This window comes from Panthera uncia, chromosome D2, assembly GCF_023721935.1.
Source record: "Panthera uncia isolate 11264 chromosome D2, Puncia_PCG_1.0, whole genome shotgun sequence".
NCBI lineage: Eukaryota > Metazoa > Chordata > Mammalia > Carnivora > Felidae > Panthera > Panthera uncia.
In genome coordinates this window covers 69,662,426-69,686,722 of record NC_064818.1, presented here as the reverse complement: position 1 = coordinate 69,686,722, position 24,297 = coordinate 69,662,426, and the positions used below count along the sequence as shown (strand labels likewise).

Below are 24,297 nucleotides of genomic sequence, written 5' to 3'. Positions count from 1 at the left end.
CCACCTTCACCTCAAACCTGCTTCACAATCTTCTACATTCATTACGGCATTCATCTTTCCAGCTTCTCAGACCAAAAACATTGGAATCATCCTTGTCTCTTTCCTCTCTTTGATCTCAGACTTTACATCCAAACCCTCAGCAAATACTATTATTTCTACTTTTAAAACATATAGATCAAATTAACTAATTCTCATCATCTCCAGTACTACCACCCTGATCTAAGCCACCTCACTGCTCACATTACTGTAACAACTCCCTCACTGGCCTCCTTGCTTCTGTCTTTCCTCCCTAGAGTTTATTTTCAACACAGACAAAATGATGCAAGACAAAATGATGCATTTAAAAGTATGCCATTGCTCTGCTCAAAATCTTGCAATGTCTCTCCATTTAACTCAAGAAAAAAACAAAGGCAAGGCAAAAACCCAAAAATCTTGCTTCCTAATTACTTCTCTAACCCCCTCTGTTCATTTTCACTTTCTATACTCTCTTCTCCAGTCTCTTTACTGTTCCTTAGACATGCTCTGCGTGTTCTTGCCTTTACACTAGCGGCTCCTGCTTCCAGAGAACACTCTTCCCCCAGATATCCACAGAGCAAAATCCTTCACTTCCTTCAATTCTTTGCTTAAAACTCATGTTTTCAGTGAGATCTACCCTGGCCTTCCTATTTTGTAACCACCTCCCACCCTCAGTATCCTCAATCCCCTGATCCTGATCTATTTTTATAAAACTTACTATCTTCAAACACATCATAAGCATCCATGCCTATAGTATTTACTTTTTATTGTCTGCATCATCCTGCTCGAAATAAGTTCAAGCAGAGGTAAGGGAAAATACCTGATTCATCACTTGTTGATATGCGTTATTGCATATGTCTGAAACCAAGTGGAAACAAAATCTGCTCCTATAAACTACAACATCAACCCAATGTCTAGAGGTGTTCCTTAGCTCAAAACTCCAAAAAAGTCTTAAAATAGCAGTGATAATACCTACAGTCTCAGCAGTTTAAAAATATCCTCTAGTATCTTAGATTTTTTAATGCTAATCTATAATGATCCAATTCAGGTAATTAAAGATAAATTAAGTAAATGGTCTCTTCGTTCTAAATTATATTACAAAACTCTCAAAGAAGAGTCACAGTACTAAGCACAAAACCAGAAATATGTTGTAATCATTTGCAATATTATTAAAAGTTGAATAAGGGTCGTTCTGAAGTATGTTAACTGGGAGTTTTTTCTGTTTTTAAAATTTCTACATAAAGATGAGATTAAAATGCTTAAAAGTATATTTCAGGGGCACCTGGATAACTCGGTCAGTTAAGCATCCAACTTCAGCTCAGATCATGATCTCACAGTTCATAGGTTCGAGCCCTGCATCAGGTTCTGTGCTGACAGCTCAGAGCCTGGAGCCTGCTTCAGATTCTGCGTCTTTCTCTCTCTCTCTCTGCCCCTCTCAAAAACAAATAAATTTAAAAAAAAATTTTAGGGGCACCTAGGTGGCTCAGTCAGTTAAGCGTCCAACTTCAGCTCAGGCCATGATCTCGTGGTTCGTGAGTTCAAGCCCCACATCGGGCTCTGTGCTGACAGCTCGGAGCCTGAAGCCTGCTTCAGATTCTGTGTCTCCCTCTCTCTCTGCCCCTCCCCCACTCACATTCTGTCTCTGTCTCTGTCTCTCTCTCTCAAAAATAAATAAACATTAAAAATTTTTTTAATTTAAAGAGAGTATATTTCTGAGCAAATTTTTATCTAGCAAAATACCCTCTTTTTGGTAAATACTCTGCTTAATGTCAGCTTTGTTTTCAGTTACCCTCACCACAATGCTGGTTAAAGAGATAGTCCCATCTTTAACACAAACATATTTTTTTCCTTGGTTTTCTAGAAGCTTTAAATTTGTAAGGAGAGTCAGAGAAAATCCAACCTACATTTGGGTGCCTGATGCCATTAAAATCAGTCGGGAAAACAGAGCCTAAACTGACATCACAGTAGTAGTAATTCCCACTTAAGATCTGAAAAAAACAAAAATAAAAATAAAAATTCTCTCTGTGGAAATAAGTATTCACTTATAACTAAGATGATGAATTATCCCATTACTTATGTTCAAAGTAGCCATACTTTAATACAGTATCACTCCCTAAAGTAGCACTTTTCTATGACATATAGAACAATTATTCTAACATCTTTAAACTAAACTTACCCATTGTTTTTATATTCTTTTATTTGTAAGTACTTTTCAAAGTGAAAGTACTTAGATTATTTTTTGGTGCCACATACTTTCAATAAGCGATGAATTCAAAATGCATAGGGTAAAGTAATACATTAATTTTATTGTTATTATTAAGATATAATTTTTACAGAAAAGTTGATGAGTTTTACTTTGTACTTAATTCACAGAACTGCTCATAATTCATCTATTATTCTTATAATACTCATAAATCATGTATTCCTCCCATATCCATCTTATACTATATTTATAAGTGTGCCTGACAGGTAATGCAATTAAGAAAACAAAAATCAAACCAAAAGTACCCTGTGGAAAAATTTACTTATAAATAGTATTTTTGTTATAGACTAAACCAAAAGAACCCTAATAGTTAAAATTTTACCAATACTACAAGTGAAATTTTTAATCAAACTCTTCCAAATGAAAACAAAAACCTACCAGCCAATGAATTTTTCCATTAACAACCTATATCAACATTTACCACACACAGAAGATTAGAATAAATCTGACGTGCCTTCTTACTTATCTCCCTGGAAAGTATAATCACCACTAAGTCTCATAGCTGAATGAATTTATTGTTAAATAAGGGGAAGTATGAAAAAAATAATGTATTCTATGAACTGCAAAGTATACTCAGTAGGGAGGCAGAGTACGGAAGACATGTACCAACTGGGTAATCTAGGAATTTGGTTTTAATGGCTGATACTAAAGGTAAGCCCAGGTAATTACCGAATCAGAGCTTCTACATAAAATCAGGGTTATATCCTCAATGAAAAGAGATCTTTCAGATCTCTGAAAGAGAGATTTAAAGAAAAGTTGACAGGGGCACCCAGGAGGCTCATTTGGCTCATTAAGCATCCGGCTCTTGACTTTGGCTCAGGTCCTGATCTCACAGTTCATGAGTTCGAGCCCCGCATCGGGCTCTGAGCTGACAGTGCAGAACCTGTAGGAATTCTCTCTCTCTTTCTGCCCCTCCCCTACTTGTGTGCTCTGTCTCTATCTCTCTCAAAATAAATAAACTAAAAAAAAAAAGTTTTTAATTAAAAAAATTAATTTAAAAAAGTGGGATTTTTAAAAATGTTTTTATTTATTTTTGAGATAGACAGAGCGTGAGTGGGGGAGGAGGAGAGAGAGAGAGACATAGAATCCAAAGCAAGGTCCAGGCTCTGAGCTGTCAGCACAGAGCCCAACACAGGGCTCAAACCTGCAAACCATGAGATCATGACCTGAGCCGAAGTCGGACGCTTAACTGACTGAGCCACCCAGGCGCCCCAAAAAAGTGTTTTTTTTTCAAATCTGCTCTGCAGAGGCAGCCAGAAAATGTCTATTTCAGCCTTGATTCTATGTGAAAAATAAAAACAGCTTCCCTTGGACACTTTTGGTCCTAAACTAGACATCGTGTCACTCTGGGCATGAATTCACCCTACACATAAGGTCCCAAAAAAAATGCATGCCAAAATTTTAATTTAATTTGGACCAAGGTCAATAGGTCCCCAGAAGCACACATTCTCTCTAGAGCAGGGGTGGGCAATCTAAGACCCAAGGGAGCCCAATCTGGAACAAAGCCATGCTCCTTTGTGTATGTATTGTCTGTGGCTGCTTTCATGCTTTAACAGAATTGCCTAGTTGTGATAAAGACCATATGGCCCACAAGCCTAAAATATTTACTATCTGGCCCTTTACAGAAAAGACTAAGACCCTAGTATAAAATACTGATAATAAGGTCAAATGTATTTAAAACAAAACAAGATGAATTAAAACAGTGGAAAACAGTAGCCTGTAAACCAGAGGTTGATCAAAGGGTAAAAGTACTGGTTAACTTCAGATTCATTTTTTAAAACTTTAAAAATCAAAACCTCTGGATCAAGTAGAAGTACAGTGATAGTTTAAGTCTGAAACTTCCCATTATCCTCAGAGAAGGTGTATAAAAAAATAAGGAAAACATGAAAGTGAAAGAAAAAGAAAATTAAAAATCCAGAGAAACCATGAATGAAAGAAAGAAAACTACAAATCAGGTGTGAATATGCAAAAAGCAAGTGAAACCAAGAGAGTCACATGGAAGAGGTCACACGCATGCAGAAGAGAAACACAGGGTGTGGACGAAGCCTACTGGTGGCAGACCTCAAAAATTACCGCGCTCCTTCCCACCAAAAATTGCCTTGACTCTCCCTAAACATAAAAAGAGCCATAACTAAAAACAAGAAGACAACAGAGTGACACAAAATGTACAAAAACCAGATGGAATCACAAAGCAAAATCCAACTTTTTCTCGTACACAAGAGATACATTTAAAACAAAGTGGTTCTGAAAGGTTGACAAGAACGAAAGGAAGGGCAAAAGTTTACCAGGAAAAGGCTAAAGCCCTTCCCGCAAAAAACAAGAGCCATGAAATTAATATCACACAAGGTAGAAACCAAGTCAAAAACAGTAAACAAGCGATTTATACAACTTGCAACTTTCATAAAGCATAAATTCCAGAATATACAAGGAGAAATAGGCAAAAATAAACTAACATTTTTAGACTTTAATTCAATTTTCAGAGCATGACAGATAAAGTACAAAAAAAAAAGGAAGGAAGGAATCTAAGTTCCAAACATATAAATGATATAGATTAGATACAGATATAGATATATCAAATGCCATACCTTGATATTATAAGATTTACCTCCTTTTCAAGTGCCTATAAAATTTGAAAACTAGCCCACAAAAAAAAAATCTCAATAAATTACAAAAAGTAGAAACAACACTTAACAACATTCCCTGAATACCATAATGAAACCAAAAGTTAATAACAAAATCAAAAACCAAAACAAGCTTTCTGCATAGAAAATTTGTAACTCTTGCTTAAACAACTCTTAGGCTCCTCTAAAAAATGCAATGATAGCACATCCGTTTCAATGCCACCATGAGCTGTTATGGCAGTAATGTGTTACACAGCAGTTTATTCAATGCAGCATTGCTTATTAACCATTACACTCCAAAATGTTCCCATCAGCAGACATTCTCTTTAGATTTCTCCTATTTTCACAGTAAAATAAGAGGTAAAGTCATCAGCTGAGGCTAATCATGGAGAAGGGAGTGACTGGAAGTTTGAAGAGAGGGAAATGTATGACATAGTCAACTTGGAGAGTTGGAGGAGAGACTGATTATGAACTTAAAGCTGGCTAATGTTAGAAGTACAGGTAAGAGAGTGATAGTGAAAATCTGACAGGTTTGATGGACTAAAGGCTCTATTAAGGCTGGAGAACTGTCAGACTTTGGGTACTAGAAGGAGTAAGCTGGAAAGACCAGTGGCATTTTAGAGGAAGATATCTAAAATGGAAATTATGGGATTCACTGAGGTATAGGTCAAGAGTACGACAAAGGGAGAGTGTGACTCAACCAGGATGGAAAACAAGATTTCTGAAAGACAGATTTAAAAAAAAAAAAAAAAAGTTGACAGGGGCACCCAGGAGGCTCATTTGGCTCATTAAGCATCCGGCTCTTGACTTTGGCTCAGGTCCTGATCTCACAGTTCATCAGTTCGAGCCCCGCATCGGGCTCTGAGCTGACAGTGTGGAACCTGCTAGGAATTCTCTGTCTCTGTCTCTCTCCATCTCTTTCTGCCCCTCCCCTACTTGTGTGCTCTGTCTCTATCTCTCTCAAAATAAATAAATAAACTAAAAAAATTTTTTTAATTAATTAAAAAATTATTTTTAAAACTGAGAGTCTAAGTATTAGAAGTATTTAAGTGGATACTGAAATCAGAAAAATATTTGGCTAGGGGCGCCTGAGTGGCTCAGTCAGTTAAGCATTCCACTTCGGCTCAGGTCACGATCTCACAGTTCATTAGTTGGAGCCCTGCATTGGAGCCTGCTTCAGATTCTGTTTCTCCCCTCTGCCCCTTTCCCACGCGCTCTCTCTCTCTCTCCTCTCAAAAATAAATAAAAACATTAAAAAATTTTAAAATAAAAAGAAAATTATTTGGCTAATGTATGCAGGACATAATGATAATGAGCCACAAGCTGTATTTTTTGAGGAATACAACACAGTGATCTGAGGAGTGAACAGAGTGAAGAAGAAGTAACAGGTGGCACAGTCTGATGCGAAGCTGAGTGGTTTAGAAGAGGAAGGAGTTTAAAGAGAGTAAAATGGCACCAAGGAGTAAGAAGGATACATAATCATTCTCCACCCAACTGCAGTGGGGGACATATAAACAGACCACCTGAGAAAGGACTGCAGGGGGAGAGACAAGAGTATTTGCAAAGGGAGGCTTCTTCTGAGCACATTAAGGGCTCTCTTGTTGATTTGCAAGCGAGATTTCTCATTAACATTACACAAGGACTCTAAATAGTTGGATATAGTTGTCTATAGACAAAAGAGCCAAAAACTTGAGTTCATAATACTGACCAGAGCTAGAAATGGAATATGTTCTTCAAACAGGGATCATAAAGTATTTGTAGGCAATTTTTTTAATCTTGTAAGAGTCTGAAAATGTCACAGAGAATTCAAAAAAATAATAAAGTACCAGAAAAACAAAGGAGAGTACAAAAAGTCATAGGTAGATCACTTCAGTCACCTTCACCTACCAGATAATGATCTCTTATAAAAGCCAACAGATTATCCTCGGGAAGCTTACTTTAAAAGAATAATACACAGATAGAGATATTGCAGTAAGATTAGAAACAGAACTCTGAAAAATAAAAATCCTGAAATCATGGACTGCATAGTAAAGAGACTAGGTTAGTTTTAGTTCTTACTCATAAGTAAAATCCAAAGAAATAGCACCATCTGTTGGAACTTCTCATATTTATAAATATTCTCAATTCTTGAAAAATGAGGGACTGGTATGTAACATTTCTCCACTTTAGGCTAAGAAGATAAATATTAAAAAACCAAAGCTAACACAAAATGAAAAGGTTTATATTAAAAAGTTTTCAATCTTAGCTAATAATTCTGATTTCAAATAACTCACTATTTGGCTAAATTCATATGAAGATTTTATTAAAGATAAAAATATTGCCAACTAATAAAGAAAAGTATATAGTTGCATTTTCAAAGTAACTCACAGATATGGTATTCCTGTATGCTGCTTGTATAACCATATATTGCAGAATATCCAAATATTACGATCATGACAACATCTCTAGTATCCAGCTCCATAATGTGAGCTGAATGTCCCTCCACAGCGTACTGCTGACCATGTCCAAGAACAGTAGGGGTTTTTGTACTCCATGACTGACTATGTATGTTAAAAACCCATAATTCATCTGTGACATTGCCATCATTTGTTTCAATTCTGCCTCCATACATAAAGATGTTTTCCTGTAAATTAAAAAAACATGTATTAATAAACAAAATAGTCATACCTCAGCAATATATATTAATTAAAAATAAAGGCTCAACTTAAACTTTAGTAATCCTAACTCACAACACGTATAAAGTACAGTTCTTTTTTATAAAAGGCAAATGAGAATCAATGTTTTTATTTACAAGAAGAAGGGGCAATGCTTTTACTTACAAGAAGAAGGGGGAAAAAAACCTACATTTTCAAAAAGTTACCTTAAGATACTTTATTTAAAACAGCTATATTATATAGTTAAATTAACCATGTATAATTATCTTAGTTGTTGAGTCCCTAGTTCTTCAAATTTTACCATCTATGTGTATTGCTTTGTGCTATTGTCATTCACTGTTTTCATCAAGTACTGTCCAAAAAGGAAGATCACACTATGATCTGGTAGGTCCACTATGTGGAGCCCATTATTGTTACTTCTCATGGCTATGGACAGATACTTTATAGCACTTATAAATTATACAAATAAATTCAACCACCTATGATTGAAATGAGTGACACACAAATGATATACAACATTACTATTTCCATAACCTAGGAACATAAAGGAATTTCATCAACCTAATAAAGAGCATCTAAGAAAAACACACAGCTAATATTAATACTTAATGGTGAAAGACTGATGCTTTCCCACTAAGGTCAGGAACAAGACAAAGATGCCCAATTTGCCACTTATATTCAACACTGCAGTGCAGGTATTAGCCAAAGCAAAGAAACAAAAAAAATGAACAAAGGCATCCACATTGGAAAAGAAGTAAAATATTTCTGTTCATACATTATATGAACTTGTATACAGACAATCCTAATAAATAAAAAATAATAATTAGAAAAAAATGTTAGAGCTAATAAATGAATTCAGTAACACTGCAGAATACAAAATCAACGTACAAAAAAAAATCTATTATATTTATATACGCTTTAAATGAACAATCCAGGGGCGCCTGGGTGGCTCGGTCGGTTAAGCAACCAACTTCAGCTCAGGTCATTATGTCACGGTTTACAAGTTCAAGCCCTGGTTGGGCTCTGTGCGGACAGCTCAGAGCCTGGAGCCTGCTTCAGTTTCTGTGTCTCCCTCTCTCTGTGTTCCCCCTCCCCCCACTCATGTTCTGTCTCTCTCTCAAAAATAAAAAAAATAAAAAAAAATAAAAAAACATTAAAAATATTTTTTTAAAAATTGTGATTGATAAAAATTTGTCTTAGTAAATAAATCATAAACATTTTTAAAAAATGAACAATCCAGAACTGAAACTATGTAAACAATTCCATTTACAAAAGCATCAAAAAGAAAATACTTAGAAATAAATTTAACAAAAGAAATTACAAACTTATTTTTACAGATTTTATCTTGAAGTAATCTCTATACCCAGTGTGGGGCTCGAACTCACAACCCGAAGATCAAGAGTCACACACTCCACTGACTGAGCCAGGCAGGCACCTTAAAAGAAATTACAAATTTAAACTCTGAGGGGCGCCTGGGTAGCTCAGTTGGTTGAGTGACCGACTTCGGCTCAGGTCATGATCTCACGGGTCCGTGAGTTTGAGCCCCACGTTGGGCTCTGTGCTGCCAGCTCGGAGCCTGGAGCCTGCTTCTGATTCTGTGTCTCCCTCTCTCTCTGTCCCTCCCCAACGCATGCTCTGTCTCCCTCTGTCTCAGAAAATAAACATTAAAAAAAAATTGTTTTTAAAAAGAAAACAAACAAATTTAAACTCTGAAAGCTACAAAGCATTGTTGAAAATAATCTTTAAAGATCTAAATGAATGGGAAGATATCTCATGTTCATAGATCAAAAACTTAATGTAGTTAAGATGGCAATCTACACATTCAGTGCAATCTTTACCGAAATCCTGGAGGGCTTCTTTGTAGAAACTGACAAGTTGATTCCAAAAGTCACATGCAATTGCAAAGAACCCAAAATATCCAAACAATCTTAAAAAAGAAGGGGTGCCTTGGTTAAGCGTCTGACTTCAGCTCAGGTCATGATCTCACAGCTAGTGGGTTCAAGCCCCGCACCAGGCTCTGAGCTGTCAGCATTTCCCTCTCTCTCTCTCTCTCTACTCCTCCCCTACTTGCACTGTCTCTCAAAAAATGAATAAACGTTAGAAAAAAAAAACTTTTTTAAAGAATATAATTGGAGGACTCACACTTTTTGATTTCAAAACTTACTATGAAGGAAAAGTAATCAAGACAGTATGCTACAGGCATAAAGTCAGGCATATAAGTCAATAGAAATGAGAGTCCAGAAATAAATCCATACATCTAAAGTCAAGTGATGCTTGGCAAGAGGGCCAATACCATTCAGGGAGAAAGAATAGCCTCTTCAACAAATGGTATAAAGAGAAATAGTCAACATGAAAAAGAGCTAACTTGAACCCTTACTGCATACCATGTACAAAACCTAACTCAAAATGGATCAAAAAAAAAAAAAAAAAAGACATAAATGTAAGCGCCAAACCATAAAACTCTTGAAAGAAACATGAGGTAAATCTTCATAACCTTGGATTTGGTAAATGGATTCTTAAATATAACAACAAAACACAAGCAACCAAAGTTAAACAATAATAAATTGGATTTCATAAAAATTAAAAAACTTTTAGGTTTCAAAAGACACTGCTCACAAAGGAAAAATATCTGCAAATGATGTATCTGATAAGGAACTTGCACCTAGAATATATAAATAACTCTCACTTCTCAATAATAAAAAAACAAATAACGCAATTAAAAATGGGCAAAGGACCTGAATATACATTTCTCCACAGACCACACAAATAGGCAATAAGCACACGAAAAGATGACCCACATCATTAGTCAACAGAGAAACAGAAATCAAAACAAAACGAGACACCACTTCACAATGACGAGGATGGCCATGATCAAAATGGTATCAAATAACCAGTGTTAGCAAGGATGTGGAATAACTGGAACCTTCATATATGGCTAGTAGAAACGTAAAATGATACAGCCACGTTGGAAAACAGTTTGGCAATTCCTCAAAAAATTAAATAGAGAGTTATTATTTGGCCCAGCAATTCCCAAGCCTATGTATATACCCAAGAGAAATACAAGCATATGTCCACACAAAAACTTATCCATGACTATTCACAGCAGCATTATCATAACAGCCACACGAGGTGAAAACAACCCAAATGCCCATCAATTGATAAATGAAAAACCCAAATGTAGTAAACTCATAAAACAGAATATTATTTAGCCATAAAAATGAAATATGGATACGTGCTACAACATGCTTGTCATAAACCATATAGTATACAATTTCATTTATACGCAATGTCCAGAACACAGAAACTTATAGAGACAGGAAGTAAATTCATGATTGCTTAAAGCTGGGAAGATGAGGAGCTTTGGGGTGATAGCTAAAGATTACAAGTTTCTTTGTAAGGTAATGAAAATGTTCTAAAACAGAAGATACAATTTTGCAATTTTATGCATATCTGCAAAAGATTGTTGTGTAACTCTGAATAGACTAAAAACCATTCAACTATATACTTTAGATGAGCGAACTGTATGGTATATCAATTATATCTCAAAAGCTGTTACCGAAAATATGAAATAAATCAAAAACTAAAATTAAAAAACAAAATTAAAAGAAAAAAGCATTTATATTACACACATATATACACTTAGTTTTTATTTTATCTTTAAAACATGCACATGCAAAAAAAAAAAAAGAGTAGCAGTTTATTCTTTACATTGCTTCTGTAAATTTCCTTAACTAAGCACAGAAAATAGGTCAGTTCTCATTTGAAAGTCCTAGTCACACACCACAAAATACATAAATCTTTTTTTGTTCAAAACAAAAACCAGTTAAGTAGCCTATCATTTTAATCATACTAAATTCATGAATTACACAAATACATAAAATAACTGAGTACAATGCAATCCCTATCAAAATCTCAATGACATTTTTGGAGAAATAGAATAATCTAAAAATTCATACGGAATCTTAAGTGACCCTGAAGAAGCAAAACAAACATGCAAAACAAGACCAAACGTGGAGGTCTCATACTTCCTCATTTCAAAACTTACTACAAAACTACAGTAGTTAAAATAATGTAATATTGGCAAAAACACAGACACAAATCAAAAGAATAGAGAGGCCAAAAATGCACCCTTGCACATATGATGAAATGATTGTCAACAAAGGTAGGTGCCAAGACCATTCAGTGAGGAAAAGATAGTCAGTCTTTTTAACAAATGGAGCTGGGAAAACAGAATATTTACATACAAAAGAATGAAAGTGAACTCTTACCTAACGCTACAAACAACTCAAAATCGATTAAAGACCTAAATATAAAAACTAAAACTTTAGAAACTCTTAAAAGATAACATAGGGAAAAGTCTTCCTGACATTGGATTTGACAACGATTTCTTGGATATGACACCAAAAGCCCAGAGAACAAAAGAAATAGATTGAAACTGAACTATGCTAAATTAATTGAACTATGCTAAAATTAAAAACTTTTGTGTATCAAAGAACATACCAACAAAATGAAAAGACTGCCCACAGAATGGGAGAAAATATTTGCAAATCATTGCTCTGAGGAAGGAGTTAATATCTAGGATATATAAAGAACACCTACAGCAACACTTCACACTTTGATGACTACTATCAAAAAAACAAAACAAAACAAATAACAAGTGTGACAAGGATGTGGAGGAAATAGAATCCTGTGCACTGCTGGTGAAAATGTAAAGTGGTGAAGCTGCTATGGAAAACAATATGGCAATTTCCTCAAAAAATTTAAAATACAATTATAATATAGTTCAACTCCTCTTCTGGCTATCTACCAAAAGAATTTAAAGCAGGAACTTAAACAGACAGTTATACATCCATGTTCACAGCAGCACTGTTCACGAGAGGCAAAAAGGTGAAAGCAACCTAAGGGTCTATCAATGGATGAATGGATAAACAAAATGTGGTATATCCATGCAATGGAATATTATTTAGGCTTAAAAAAGAAGGATATTCTAACAAATACTACATGGATGAACCTTGAGGACATTATGCTAAGTGAAATAAGCCAGTCAAAAGACAAACACTGTATGATTCCACTTACATGAGGTACCTAGAATAGTCAAATTCACAAAGACAAAAGATAGAACAGTGGTTGCCAAGGGCTGGGGAAGAAGGAGATGGGGAGTAACTATTTAATGAGTATTATAGTATCAGTTTTGCAAGATGAAAAAAGGTCTGGAAATAATGGTGATAATGATTGTACAACAATTTAAACGTACTTAATACCACCGAAACATTTTTAAATGGTTAAAATGGTAAATTTTATATTATGTGTACTTTACTACAATTTTTAAAAAGTGATTAACTTGATGACTAGGTATAAAGCAACATACAAAAACTCAACCTTCATTTCTTCTCATGTTTAATAAAGAATTGTACTAAAATCTATTTTTTTACTAAAATACTATATGAGTTTGAGACATTGCAAGTTACTGTGATCCACCATCTATTGTTCTCATTAAGTATTTGAAGTAAACGTGAGATTTAGTAGTTTTTTTCTCTAAGGTGAACTCTAAAAACAAAACAAAACAAAAAAAAAGGAATGATTAGAATTTAAAAAGCAGGATCCTTACCTGATGTAAAGCAAGAGAGTGTCCATATCTCTGGAGAGGACCCCTTGACAGACTTCCTACATTCCATATACTACTTTCTAAATTGTAACTAAAAGTGAAAAAAGAAAATTATTTTATAAGCTAAGATTCATTTCTGGTTTTTTAATTTGCATATGTTTTTCTCACTTATATTCAAGTATTCATTAAATTCAAAAACAATTATAACTAATAAACTTATAGTTTCATGTACCATATTAGAAATTTTTAATAAAGACTCATTCAAGATATACATATGGTAAATTAGAATTCAATCACCTAAATGTGTAATATACATTAACTTGACTAAGCTATTTATTACTGGAATTAATTTGTTCAGTTACCTTTAACAGTTTCAACCGATTAGCCTAAACAATAAGTGAGCTATTCTGCATTTTTAATTTGTTTTTAAAGCCAGCTTTTTCTTTTGAAAATAAAAGAAAATTCTCTCCATATATACAATGGCCATTTGCTTTATTCCTTTTTATTCTTTTACACACTCTAAGCTTAGCATTATATAAATTAATTAAGAAGTATTATTTCTATGCCAAAAATAACTTGTTCACAGATCACTTTTTGAAATATAATGAATCTAGTAAGATAGAAGCTTCTCTAAAAATAAGGTACTTATTGGATTACAGGATACAAAAAGAAAATTAATTATTTATGCTACTGGTCTAAAAATATAGATATGAAAAGAGACGTTCCAAACTATGAATCTTAAATACTTATCTAACAGAACTCCAGTTGTCATCATCATGCTTTACACTCCTATTTCCTCAACTTGCCAAAATGTAAAAAACAAAGCACCCAGCTAAGAAGTGACTAGAACAATGTTTAAGAAGCTCCCTGTCAATTATTATTTCCCCTCTTCTCTGTCTTCCTTCAACTCATCAGAAAAGGTAAGGGAGCTCCCTTCACAAAAAAAAAAAAAAAAAAAAAAAAAGTCAACCAAAAATTGTCTTCAGGATTATGTTTAACTTATATCCTACCTTGGAGTTATAAAACACATGTGTATGGCATGAATGAGGAAATCAATCAGAACATATCTTCCACAGACTCATACCTACATCCACCTACCTACCATATCTGTACCCAACACACTTGTTTTCCACTAAGTGACCATAAATTAGGGCTCAGCAAACTATTTAGATGAAGGGCCAGATGGTAAATATTTTAGGCTTTGTGTACCCCACTACATTCGTCTTCATTTCTTTTCTATAGCTCCTTACAAATGCAAAAACCATTGTTAGCATCTAGGGCCTAGGCCCCTACTTGGCAGCTGGCTGGTACCTGCTATCAACAAACTAAATTTGTGTTTCTGGGGCACTAGATCCCACAACACTCTAGTAGTTCTCCCATCTCTTTCCTATATCACCACTTTCTGGTCTTACTAGATAATTCCCATCAATATAAAAACATGGTGTTACTTTTCCCCACTTATAAAAAAAATTTTTTCTCTTGAAAAGAGAAAAGAGAAAGACTACCCTGTCAGGCTATCACTCCATTTCTTTACTGCCCCATTTCTTCCTTGTCCCTCCCTACACCTCTCTCTACTCTCTCTTCAACTAACTCCAATCAAGCTTTTAAAAACACTGCTCCAGCAAAACCGTTTTTGTTAAAATCAACTTCCTCATGCCAAATCCCTGCCCACTTCTCAGTCTTCCATTTTCCTGGACCCAGTTAATCATTAGCATTTGACACTGCCAATCAAACCTTCCTCTTCATCTACTGTCTTCAAAGACATCACACCGTTGGTTTTCCTACCTCACTGGCCACTCGTTTCAGTCTCCTCTGATGGTTTCTCCTCTTTTCCCCTGACCTCCTAGTGATATGGTGCCTCAGGCTCAGTTCTTGGTCCTCTTCTCCACCTAAAATTCATTCCCTTGATGATTTCATCCTAACTCAAGCTCCGTTCCTACTCTTCCTCCCAATCCCAGTATATTCATGACTAGACACAGTGACTCTTAAATATAAGTCAAAGCATGCTCATACATTCCTATGACTCCCCAAAAGATCTACAATACCCTACATAATCTCTCCCCCCCCTCCATTATCCCTGTAATTTCATGCTTCCCTCTCATGCACTCGGTGCAAGTCAAATGGGCCTCCTTGCTGCTGCTTGAACTAAGTAGCTCCCACATTAAGGCTTTTGTCTGGCTCTTTCCCTGCCTCCAGATAACTGCACTGACAATGCCTAACCTCCTTCAAGTCTGTTCAATTATCACCTTTCCCGTGATGCCTACCTTGACAACTACATTTATAACTGTAGCTCTCTCCTCTTAGGCACTCGTGATTTGCTTATCCTATTTATCTTGCTATCTCTATATATGTGCATACATATAATTTACTTACAGTGTACTTACCTATTATGGTAATTATATATTTTTTCTAATTGCTTGTCATTCCTCACTAACTCCATAAAGATAAGGACATTTATTACGTCCACTGATTTGTCCCAAGTATCAAGCAAAGAGTAAATATTAAAAAGTTTGCTATGCCCATAAATACATGTCAATTCTCACAAATGTCAATGTATATACATTCTATAAAACATTCTAATTTAATACACTAATATAGAACTTTTATATTACTGAACAATTTCATCTTAAAATGTAACATCTATATCTCAATTAAATTCTACAGGAGATAAATCGACTTATGACTGACATTATCACTTCTAAAAACTTACCTACCTACTTATGACTGACATTATCACTTCAAAAACTTACCTACCTACTCCCCTACTTTTTTATAAGTGGGGAAAAATCCTTACCTACAATTGAACTACATTCAGAATAATAAAAATATTCTCAAACTTATGAGAACAGTGATAAGGTCACTTCTAATCTAACACCTCACAGCTTAGTACAAAACTAAACACTGTAAGCAAAAGAGCCAGGTTACAGACAAAATAAAAAGTTAAACTATCTGATTCAAATGGGAAATATGTAAGTTTAGGAGAGTATCAAGTAATATTCATCACCTAACTTTAAATATGCTATTAAACTTGTACAGAACACAAACTCTTAAGATTCCGATGTTTCCTTGACAATTATACTCTGTGTTCACAACTCTCCTTTGCAAATATCACAATTTAATTCAAAGTTTTACTTTATTTTCATAGGCTTTTTATTTTCATTAATCATAGTTAATTTACTCCTCGTTTCCACATTTAAATCTTACTATTTCTTCACGTTCTTTGCATATCTTAACAACTCATTTAATCCCCCCAACTCTCCTTCAATTCTTTCTATAATATTTTATCCTTCACATATTATGATACATAATTCTAATTCTTCACTTAAATATTTACCTATAACTCTTCCTTTCTTTTCTCTCCAGAATTTACTTTATGTTATACTTTAACTTCAATCATAGTCAATTATAGTTTTAAAGCAGTGTCCTCCTAAACTCAGATTTTTTTATAACCCCCAAATTAACAAGGTTAATATTTTCAGTGCCTAGGGCTACCAGATAAAATATAGGATGCTTAGTTAAATCTGAATTTCAGATAAGCAACCAACAATTTTTTAGTATGACTCATGCAATATTTGGGACAAAAACAAAAATACATATTTTAAAAATTATATATATATTGCATATTGCAAAGGGCCTACATATAATAACAAATTATTCACTGTTTATCTGAAATTCAAGTTTAACTAGGTGTCCTGTATATTTCTCTGCTGAATCTGGCAACCCAACTGGGTACACACTACTATGCTATACTGTCCAAGGTCATTTTGATTGGTTGATGCCCAAGTTGTACCAGTTATAACTATTACAAGTATCACCCTTGAAAACATTGATAATCAAATTATTCTATTTCTTCTTTTATTCTATTAATAGATGGTCAATAAAATATAATCACCAGCTGAAAAAAATCAGATAAACCTGCCATCATGTGATTCCTCTCATATCATCTAATCATGCAGAGGATAATCTCTATTGAGCCAACAGTAAATGAATGATATATTTTATAATACTGGCACTGTTTTTCCCAAAAGCTTCTAAGGTAAATGCAAAGTAAAAGTTCAGGTAAATTAAAATTTACAGAACAAACTGAAAGCATTTTTATACAAGCAATTACGCTTCATTCTCAAAAATTAAAAGGTGACAGGATTCATAATATCTAATACAGGCATGGTCCCCTACTTATTTGAAGTTAATATTTTCATACTCAGAATTTGTTAAAAGGACTCTCTAGAGAGGTAATGAAATTTCAATACAAATAATTAACTATATGCACAATGGCAAATAATTAACTATGGATATATTGAGTTCATATATTCTCAAATCAGTCCCATGTAGCAAACAGATACTAGCACTAATATGACCACTTATAAATTTGGACAGCAATAAAATATTTAGGATAGGCCTTATTACCAAAAAGAACTGGCTTAAAAAAAAACAGATTATGAACATTTGGAAAAAAAAAACTTACTTCAGGACCATTTGAAAAGAACTGTAGTTAAAAGTATATCCACCAATCACCCACATAAATTTCCCATATAAAACTGCTTTATGGGAAGCCCGACCTACAGAAGGACTGAAGGGTTTAACATTTGGTAGAATCCAGTAAGATTCAGTAGAAGGAACATTCAAAGAACAATCAGGACCTATTAAAAAAAATCAAACACAATGCATTAAACAAAGACCTTAGATTATAGAAACAAAATATATGGATTAAGAGAATTTAAGAAATCAATGCTCATGATACTGATAAATATAATATGCATGACAAATGGTCTGAAATATAAGTTACAGGAAAAATTCTAACAGCAAATGTAATGCCTACAGGTGAAAAAAATTCACATACCAGCCATACATACCATAGCCTAAAAGAATGATTTAAATACTATAAAATCTCATATTTACTTTATTTTTGCTAGTAGAATATTAGACTGCAAAACAATGTACTCAAATCTCAGTTTGGTCACTGACTGCAAGTGTGACCTTGGACAGGTCTGTTTACCTCTCCTGTCATCAATCCTTCATCTATAAAGATGAAACAGAAATAACAGTCTATTCCCTAAAGGTTATTATACATATCTAATTTTTTAAAAGACTGTAGAAATGAAAGCATTTATAATGTGTAAACCATTAGACAAATATAAAAATAAAAATTATATTTTCTTTGTATTTTTATTAAGAACAACCAAAATTTGTATCAGGGAGACTTAATGTCCTCAGAAAAAAATATTATGCATAGTAAAGTAAAAACTATTAATAAATGCAGGGTAAATTAAATACTTTAAGTTGAAAATACTGCCTTTACCTATCCATATTCATGATATTACTCATGAGTCTTAATTTCTTCATCTGTAAAATGTAGACTAGCCTAGATCAGGTTTCCCAAACTTAAGTAATGGAAGGAATGCTCTTAAAGGAAATATATTTTCACCAAACTTAGAGGAGTTCATAAATCATTTTAATTCTAATGAAACTAAAATACACTCAAACAAAACTAGATATAAACTCTATTTGAAGTTCTTTTGTAAATATAAAAACAAGAAAAATTTATAAATTATATACAAAAAAAATTTATAAAACCAATAAAATTTATGTCTACCTAATAAGATGGGTGACATTGTTTTGCTCAAAGTAAATCATCGGTCCCAAGTTGAAAACGATATAATTATAGCACCTTTTTAAAAAAATGTTTATTTATTTTTAAGAGAGCACAAGCGGGGGAGATACAGAGAGATGGGAGACAGAGGGTCCTCCGAAACAGACTGTACTGACAGTGGAGAGCACAACATGGGGTTCAAACTCATGAACCATGAGATCACGACCTGAGCTGAAGTCAGACACTCAACTGACAGAGCCACCCAGGCGCCCCTATTACAGTACCTTTTTAACATAACTTTAGCATACCTGTATTATTTTGACATAATTCTCCCATCACTTTTTTTCCTTTACCTTTTATAAATCTTAAGTTCATACAATATGGCATTTTATCATGGTCACAAAAGCATCAAAACCCTTCAGCGGGGGCGCCTGGGTGGCGCAGTCGGTTGAGCGTCCGACTTCAGCCAGGTCACGATCTCGCGGTCCGTGAGTTCGAGCCCCGCATCAGGCTCTGGGCTGATGGCTCGGAGCCTGGAGCCTGTTTCCGATTCTTTGTCTCCCTCTCTCTCTGCCCCTCCCCTGTTCATGCTCTGTCTCTCTCTGTCCCAAAAATAAATAAAAAACGTTGAAAAAAAAAAAATTTAAAAAAAACCCTTCAGCGATATTCTTTTTAGCCTATAATAAGTGATACTACTTGGTCCCAATCAGTAGTCCACAGGAATGCTGACACTGCAATCAAGTGACATTTTTACTCAATTATGAGATCAATCTCTTGCCTTAAATTTGTTAATACCAAAAAGTTTTAGGTTATCTTGAACCACAAATTTTTTAAACTTCCAAACAGAACCTAATTTGAGAAACATTAGCCTATACAGTTTCCTATTTGTGCACTCACCCCATGCATTCATTTATTCATCTTCAAAGCCCTTTTCATTTTTTAAGATTTTGGTTTTTGTTTTTATTTATTTATTTTGGGAAAGAGAGAACACGTGAGAGGGGCAGAAACAGAGAGAGGGAAAGAGAAAGAATCCCAAGCAGGCTCCACACTGTCAGTGCAGAGCCCCATGCAGGGCTCAAACTCATGAACTGTGAGATCATGACCTGAGCCCAAACCAAGAATTAGAAGCTTAACCAACTGAGCCACTCCAGCACCCCTCATCTTCAAAGTACTTTTCAATGCTCACGTGCTAGGAGTGTATTTTTCAGGTACAAACTAAGTAGCAGTCTAGATTATCTCTTTGATAATGACATAATCTTTTAATGAGATACAGAAAACGTTACTATTTCTGAGTGCAAAGACCATGAACTATTCCTTGGTAATTCAAGAAATTTAAGGAACACACTGCCGTCAAAAACATTTTTTAAGTCCAATTCTAAATCACTTAGAATTCATTTAATTCAGGTTGGCAAACAACAACCTGTGAGCAAAATCCAGCCCCATACTGTTTTTGCAAATAAAGTTTTATTAGAACATATCATGCTCAGGGCTCCTGCATGGCTCAGCTGGTTGGGCGACCGACTCTTGATAGCGGCTGAGGTCATGTTCTCACACCGTCCGGGTCCGTGTGTATAAGCCCGGCATCAGGCTCCGCACTGACAGCACACAGCCTGTTTGAGATTCTCTCTCCTTCTCTCTCTGTCCCTCCCCGACCCACTCTCTCTCTGTCCCTCCCCGACCCACTCTCTCTCTCAAAAAAATAAATGAACTTAGAAAAAAAAAAAAAAAGAACATAGCATGCTCATCCATTTAAGTGTCATCTATGACGGCTTTTGCACTAGTAAAGTTGAGTACTTACAACACAGATCACGTGGCCTGCAAAGCTAAAAACTGCAGAAAAGGTTGCCAGTCTCTAATGAGATCATATGGACATTATATATCAATAATGTATCCACTGGTACGAATTTTTATATCTTGTTTTCTCAAAAAGGAAACATAATTTTTTAAAAATCACGTAAGTCAGAAATAATAAAGCAAATAGGGTAAAATGTTAACAATAGATGAATTTGGGAAAAGGGCACTTGGACACTTTTTTGTATTATTCTTATTCTTGCAACTTTTCCATAAATTTGAAATTCTCTCTAGTATATGTGCTGCCGAAGCGAGCACAAAATTCTTTCTAAATAAAAACTTAAAAACAGTCTCTACCACCTAAAGGCACAGAGTTGGGAGCAGCAAATAATACCCAGGTATTACCTGGCAAAGGTTCTGATAAAGAATAACAGCAAGTAAAATTCTTAAGAGAGTCAGGAATACATTTAAAGCAGTCATATGTTTATGAAAACTGCACTAAAGCAAAATATTTCAGAGCAGGTTTGTGGCAGGCTGACTAATGGCCCCTAAAGATATCGAGGTCCTAATCACTGGAACCACTGGAATGTTCCCTTATCTGGCAAAAGGGACTTGGAAGATATGATTAAATTAGGAATCTTGAGCTAGGTAGTTTGTCCTGGATTATCTAGGCAGGCTCTAAATATAATCACAAGTGTCCTTACAAGACAGAAGCTCTGAATACAGAAGAAGAAAGCAATGTGACCACTGAAGCCAGATGCTGTGCTGCAAGCTCTGAAGATGGAGGAAGGGAGCTGGAAAAGTCAAGGATACAGACTTTTTCCTAGAGCCTCTAGGAGGTATGTGACCCTGTCAACGCAGAGACTTTAGCCCAGTGAAACTGATTCCAGGCTTCTTACCTCAGAACGGCAAGAGATTAGTAAGTGTGCATTATTTTAAGACATGAGGTTTATGGTAATTTGTTACAGCTGGTACATGAAACTAATACCAATAACTTTATTTATTTATTTATTTATTTATTTATTTATTATAGAAAAGAGTTTTTAATTTTACTCAGTTATCTAAAATATCTGATTTTCTACACAAAATAGCAGTCAAAATTCTTCCTATCTTTGTTACTACCATATCTTATGTAACTTCTAGCAATTATTGGAAGTAATGGCCCATAGCCAAATTCTATTGATTATTTTGATCTAAATTAGTAAGCTTATAAATAGAATGAGATTTATGAATATGGCTTAAAAGTTTAAGGAAGTTAGATGTCTTAATTTGTAGCTTTCTGCATTCGATAGTAAAATGATTTAAAATGTAAATTTATAAAATGAATACTAATTTAAAACACAAATAACTATGAAGAAACACAAAGAACAACTTTATACACACAAACGGCTTCAGCATCCATTAAAAATCTAATGGTGATATTTACAATTTAAGGCCTTCCAAGACTCCCTTTTTTATAAAAATATATCCATAAAAAATTCTCTATCTACCACTTCCCAACGTGATCCCTTATGCAACCTCACTGCATCAACTCTCCCTGCCTAACCCGTCTCTATCAATATGGGAATCTCCTCGAGGTAAACACATCTCAGCTGTCTTGAAAAGAAAGTAATAAACTAATTCACATTACAGTAGGGATTTTATAAAGATTTAATATGCTACCACTCCTCCAGGTTATATGTCATTTAATAATCCATAGAGCATAAATGAATTTCTAATGCTGTAACTTTAGGCATCAGTAGCAGGCTGCTGAGAGATTTTTGAGGGGGAAAGGCTATTCTGTCATCATAGGGGGTAGAATCCCTATCTCTGATCTCTCCCAAATGTGTATCTCCAGCCCCACAATTTCCTCTTGAATCCCAGACTCTAAGGCAAACTCCCTCCATGACATCTTCACTTGGATGTCTAATAATCATCTCAAATTTAACATGTCCACAATTCATTCTTCCCTCTCAAATCGGCTCCTTCACCAGTGTTTTACCATCTTAGTAAACGGCACTCCCACTTACGGCCCTGCTCGGGGCAAACACCATGGAGCTATTCTTGAGTTCTCTCTTCCCCCCACACTCCATATCCATCCATCGACAAATCCTGGACTGACTTCACCAGGTGTGCAGGTGTACAGCCTTTCCAATTAGTATAATATGGAGATGCTTCAATCTAAGTAGATGCTGCCTCAAGTACCCAGCCTTCCCTTCGCGTTCCCCTAGCCCCTGTGCTGAGATGATCAACACTTCTCTACTTAACAACTAAAGGAATGATGCTTGGCTCAGCATGGCTCATCCAGGATCTTGCTTCAGACCCAAAAGCAATACCATTTTGACTGGCTGGTGACTAAGTGTCTGTACAACTTACCCGTTATAAATGTCTTTAAATTCTGTCACTCCGCCTACAGACCAACTACCAATTCCTTCATTTACAACTACCGCCCTAGTCCGAGCCCCCGTGTACTCACCTGGACTATATGGAACAGCAGTCTCCAAATCGGTCTCCTTATTTCCATTCTGGTTCCCTTCCTACACATTCAACTCTCCACAGCACAACCAGAATGATTAAAATATAAGTCCACTTCTATCATTTTCCTACTCAAAATCCTTCAATGGTTTCCCATCATACTTCAAATAAAATAAAAAGTCCCTAACATGGCCTACAACCCCTATATGACTGGCCTCAGTATACACTTACTGAATGAATGAATGAAAATAACCTAAGAGCTAAAAAAAAAAAGATTAAAAGCATGAGCTCTGGGGCACCTGGGTGGCTCAGTGGGTTAAGCATCCAACTCTCGGTTTCAGCTTAGGTCATCATCTCGCAATTCATGGGTTCAAGCCTCATATCAAGCTCCACATTGTCAGTGCCTGTATGGGATTCTCTCCCACTCCCTTTCTCTTTGCCACTCCCCTGCTTTCTCTCTCAAAATAAACTGAAAATATTAAAAATAAAAAAAAAGCATGAGCTATGAAGTAAAACTTAGCTTTCCAACTTATTAGGTATGAAACCCTGGACAAGTTACTTAACTTCTTCAAGCTTCAGTTTAACCAGGGAGACTATACCTGAAAGAGCCTGGGTTTCTGAGAAGATAAAGAGAGATTATACTTGATATTCAATAGTACACTAGAAGCATCCCAATAGCAATCCTATTCTTATTAAGTCAATCCCCTCATTCTATTAAGAAAACTAAGTATAATTCAGGCAAATCAAGTTAATGAAGCCTAGTGTTGTTAGATACTATAAATATATGTGTCAAAAAAAGGAAAATTACAAGTAAAAAGTCCCTATAATCCCAAGTAAATCAAACAGAGGAATAATTACAAAAACAAAACCTAGAATAAAGAACTACAAGGTTTTTAAAGTTTTTCCAAAGTATTCCATACTACCAAATTATATTCTTTCTTCCTTTCCAAAGTATTTGAATTATTTTGCACTGGAAAACTTTTTCTAAAGGAATCTATCTCTGATTTTATACTGGAAACCAATACAAAAAATATATATTTGTTTTACACAAATGAATTTTATAAAATAACTTTGTTTCCACAAAGAAAGATAAAATTTTAAAGTCTTCAGGTGCATGAAACAGCAACTCCCCAAAGATCACCCAAATTTATGAACAGAATTATATACTATTTTTGACATTACTAGAAAACCTGTAATTATTATGTACAAAGATTCAGAGAGAAAAACATAACAGTAAAATTTACCTCCCCCGGTAAGGAGGGAGATGAGTTGTTCCTTACTGATTAATAACTTAATAGCAGTCT

The 24,297-nt window shown here is 34.9% G+C and overlaps 1 protein-coding gene across 7 annotated transcripts in view; it reads right to left on the bottom strand.

Annotated features, from left to right (window-relative positions):
• ATRNL1 (attractin like 1) overlaps positions 1 to 24,297 on the bottom strand; it is a 765,177-nt gene that overhangs the window by 689,430 nt on the left and 51,450 nt on the right. For all 7 annotated transcript variants that reach the window (XM_049645843.1, XM_049645837.1, XM_049645839.1 and 4 more), the window contains 3 exons: positions 17,624 to 17,798; positions 13,162 to 13,249; positions 7,267 to 7,522 (listed from right to left, as the gene is read on the bottom strand). In XM_049645843.1, coding sequence (XP_049501800.1) covers positions 7,267 to 7,522; positions 13,162 to 13,249; positions 17,624 to 17,798 — 519 coding nt within the window. The remainder of the gene's footprint in view (positions 1 to 7,266; positions 7,523 to 13,161; positions 13,250 to 17,623; positions 17,799 to 24,297) is intronic.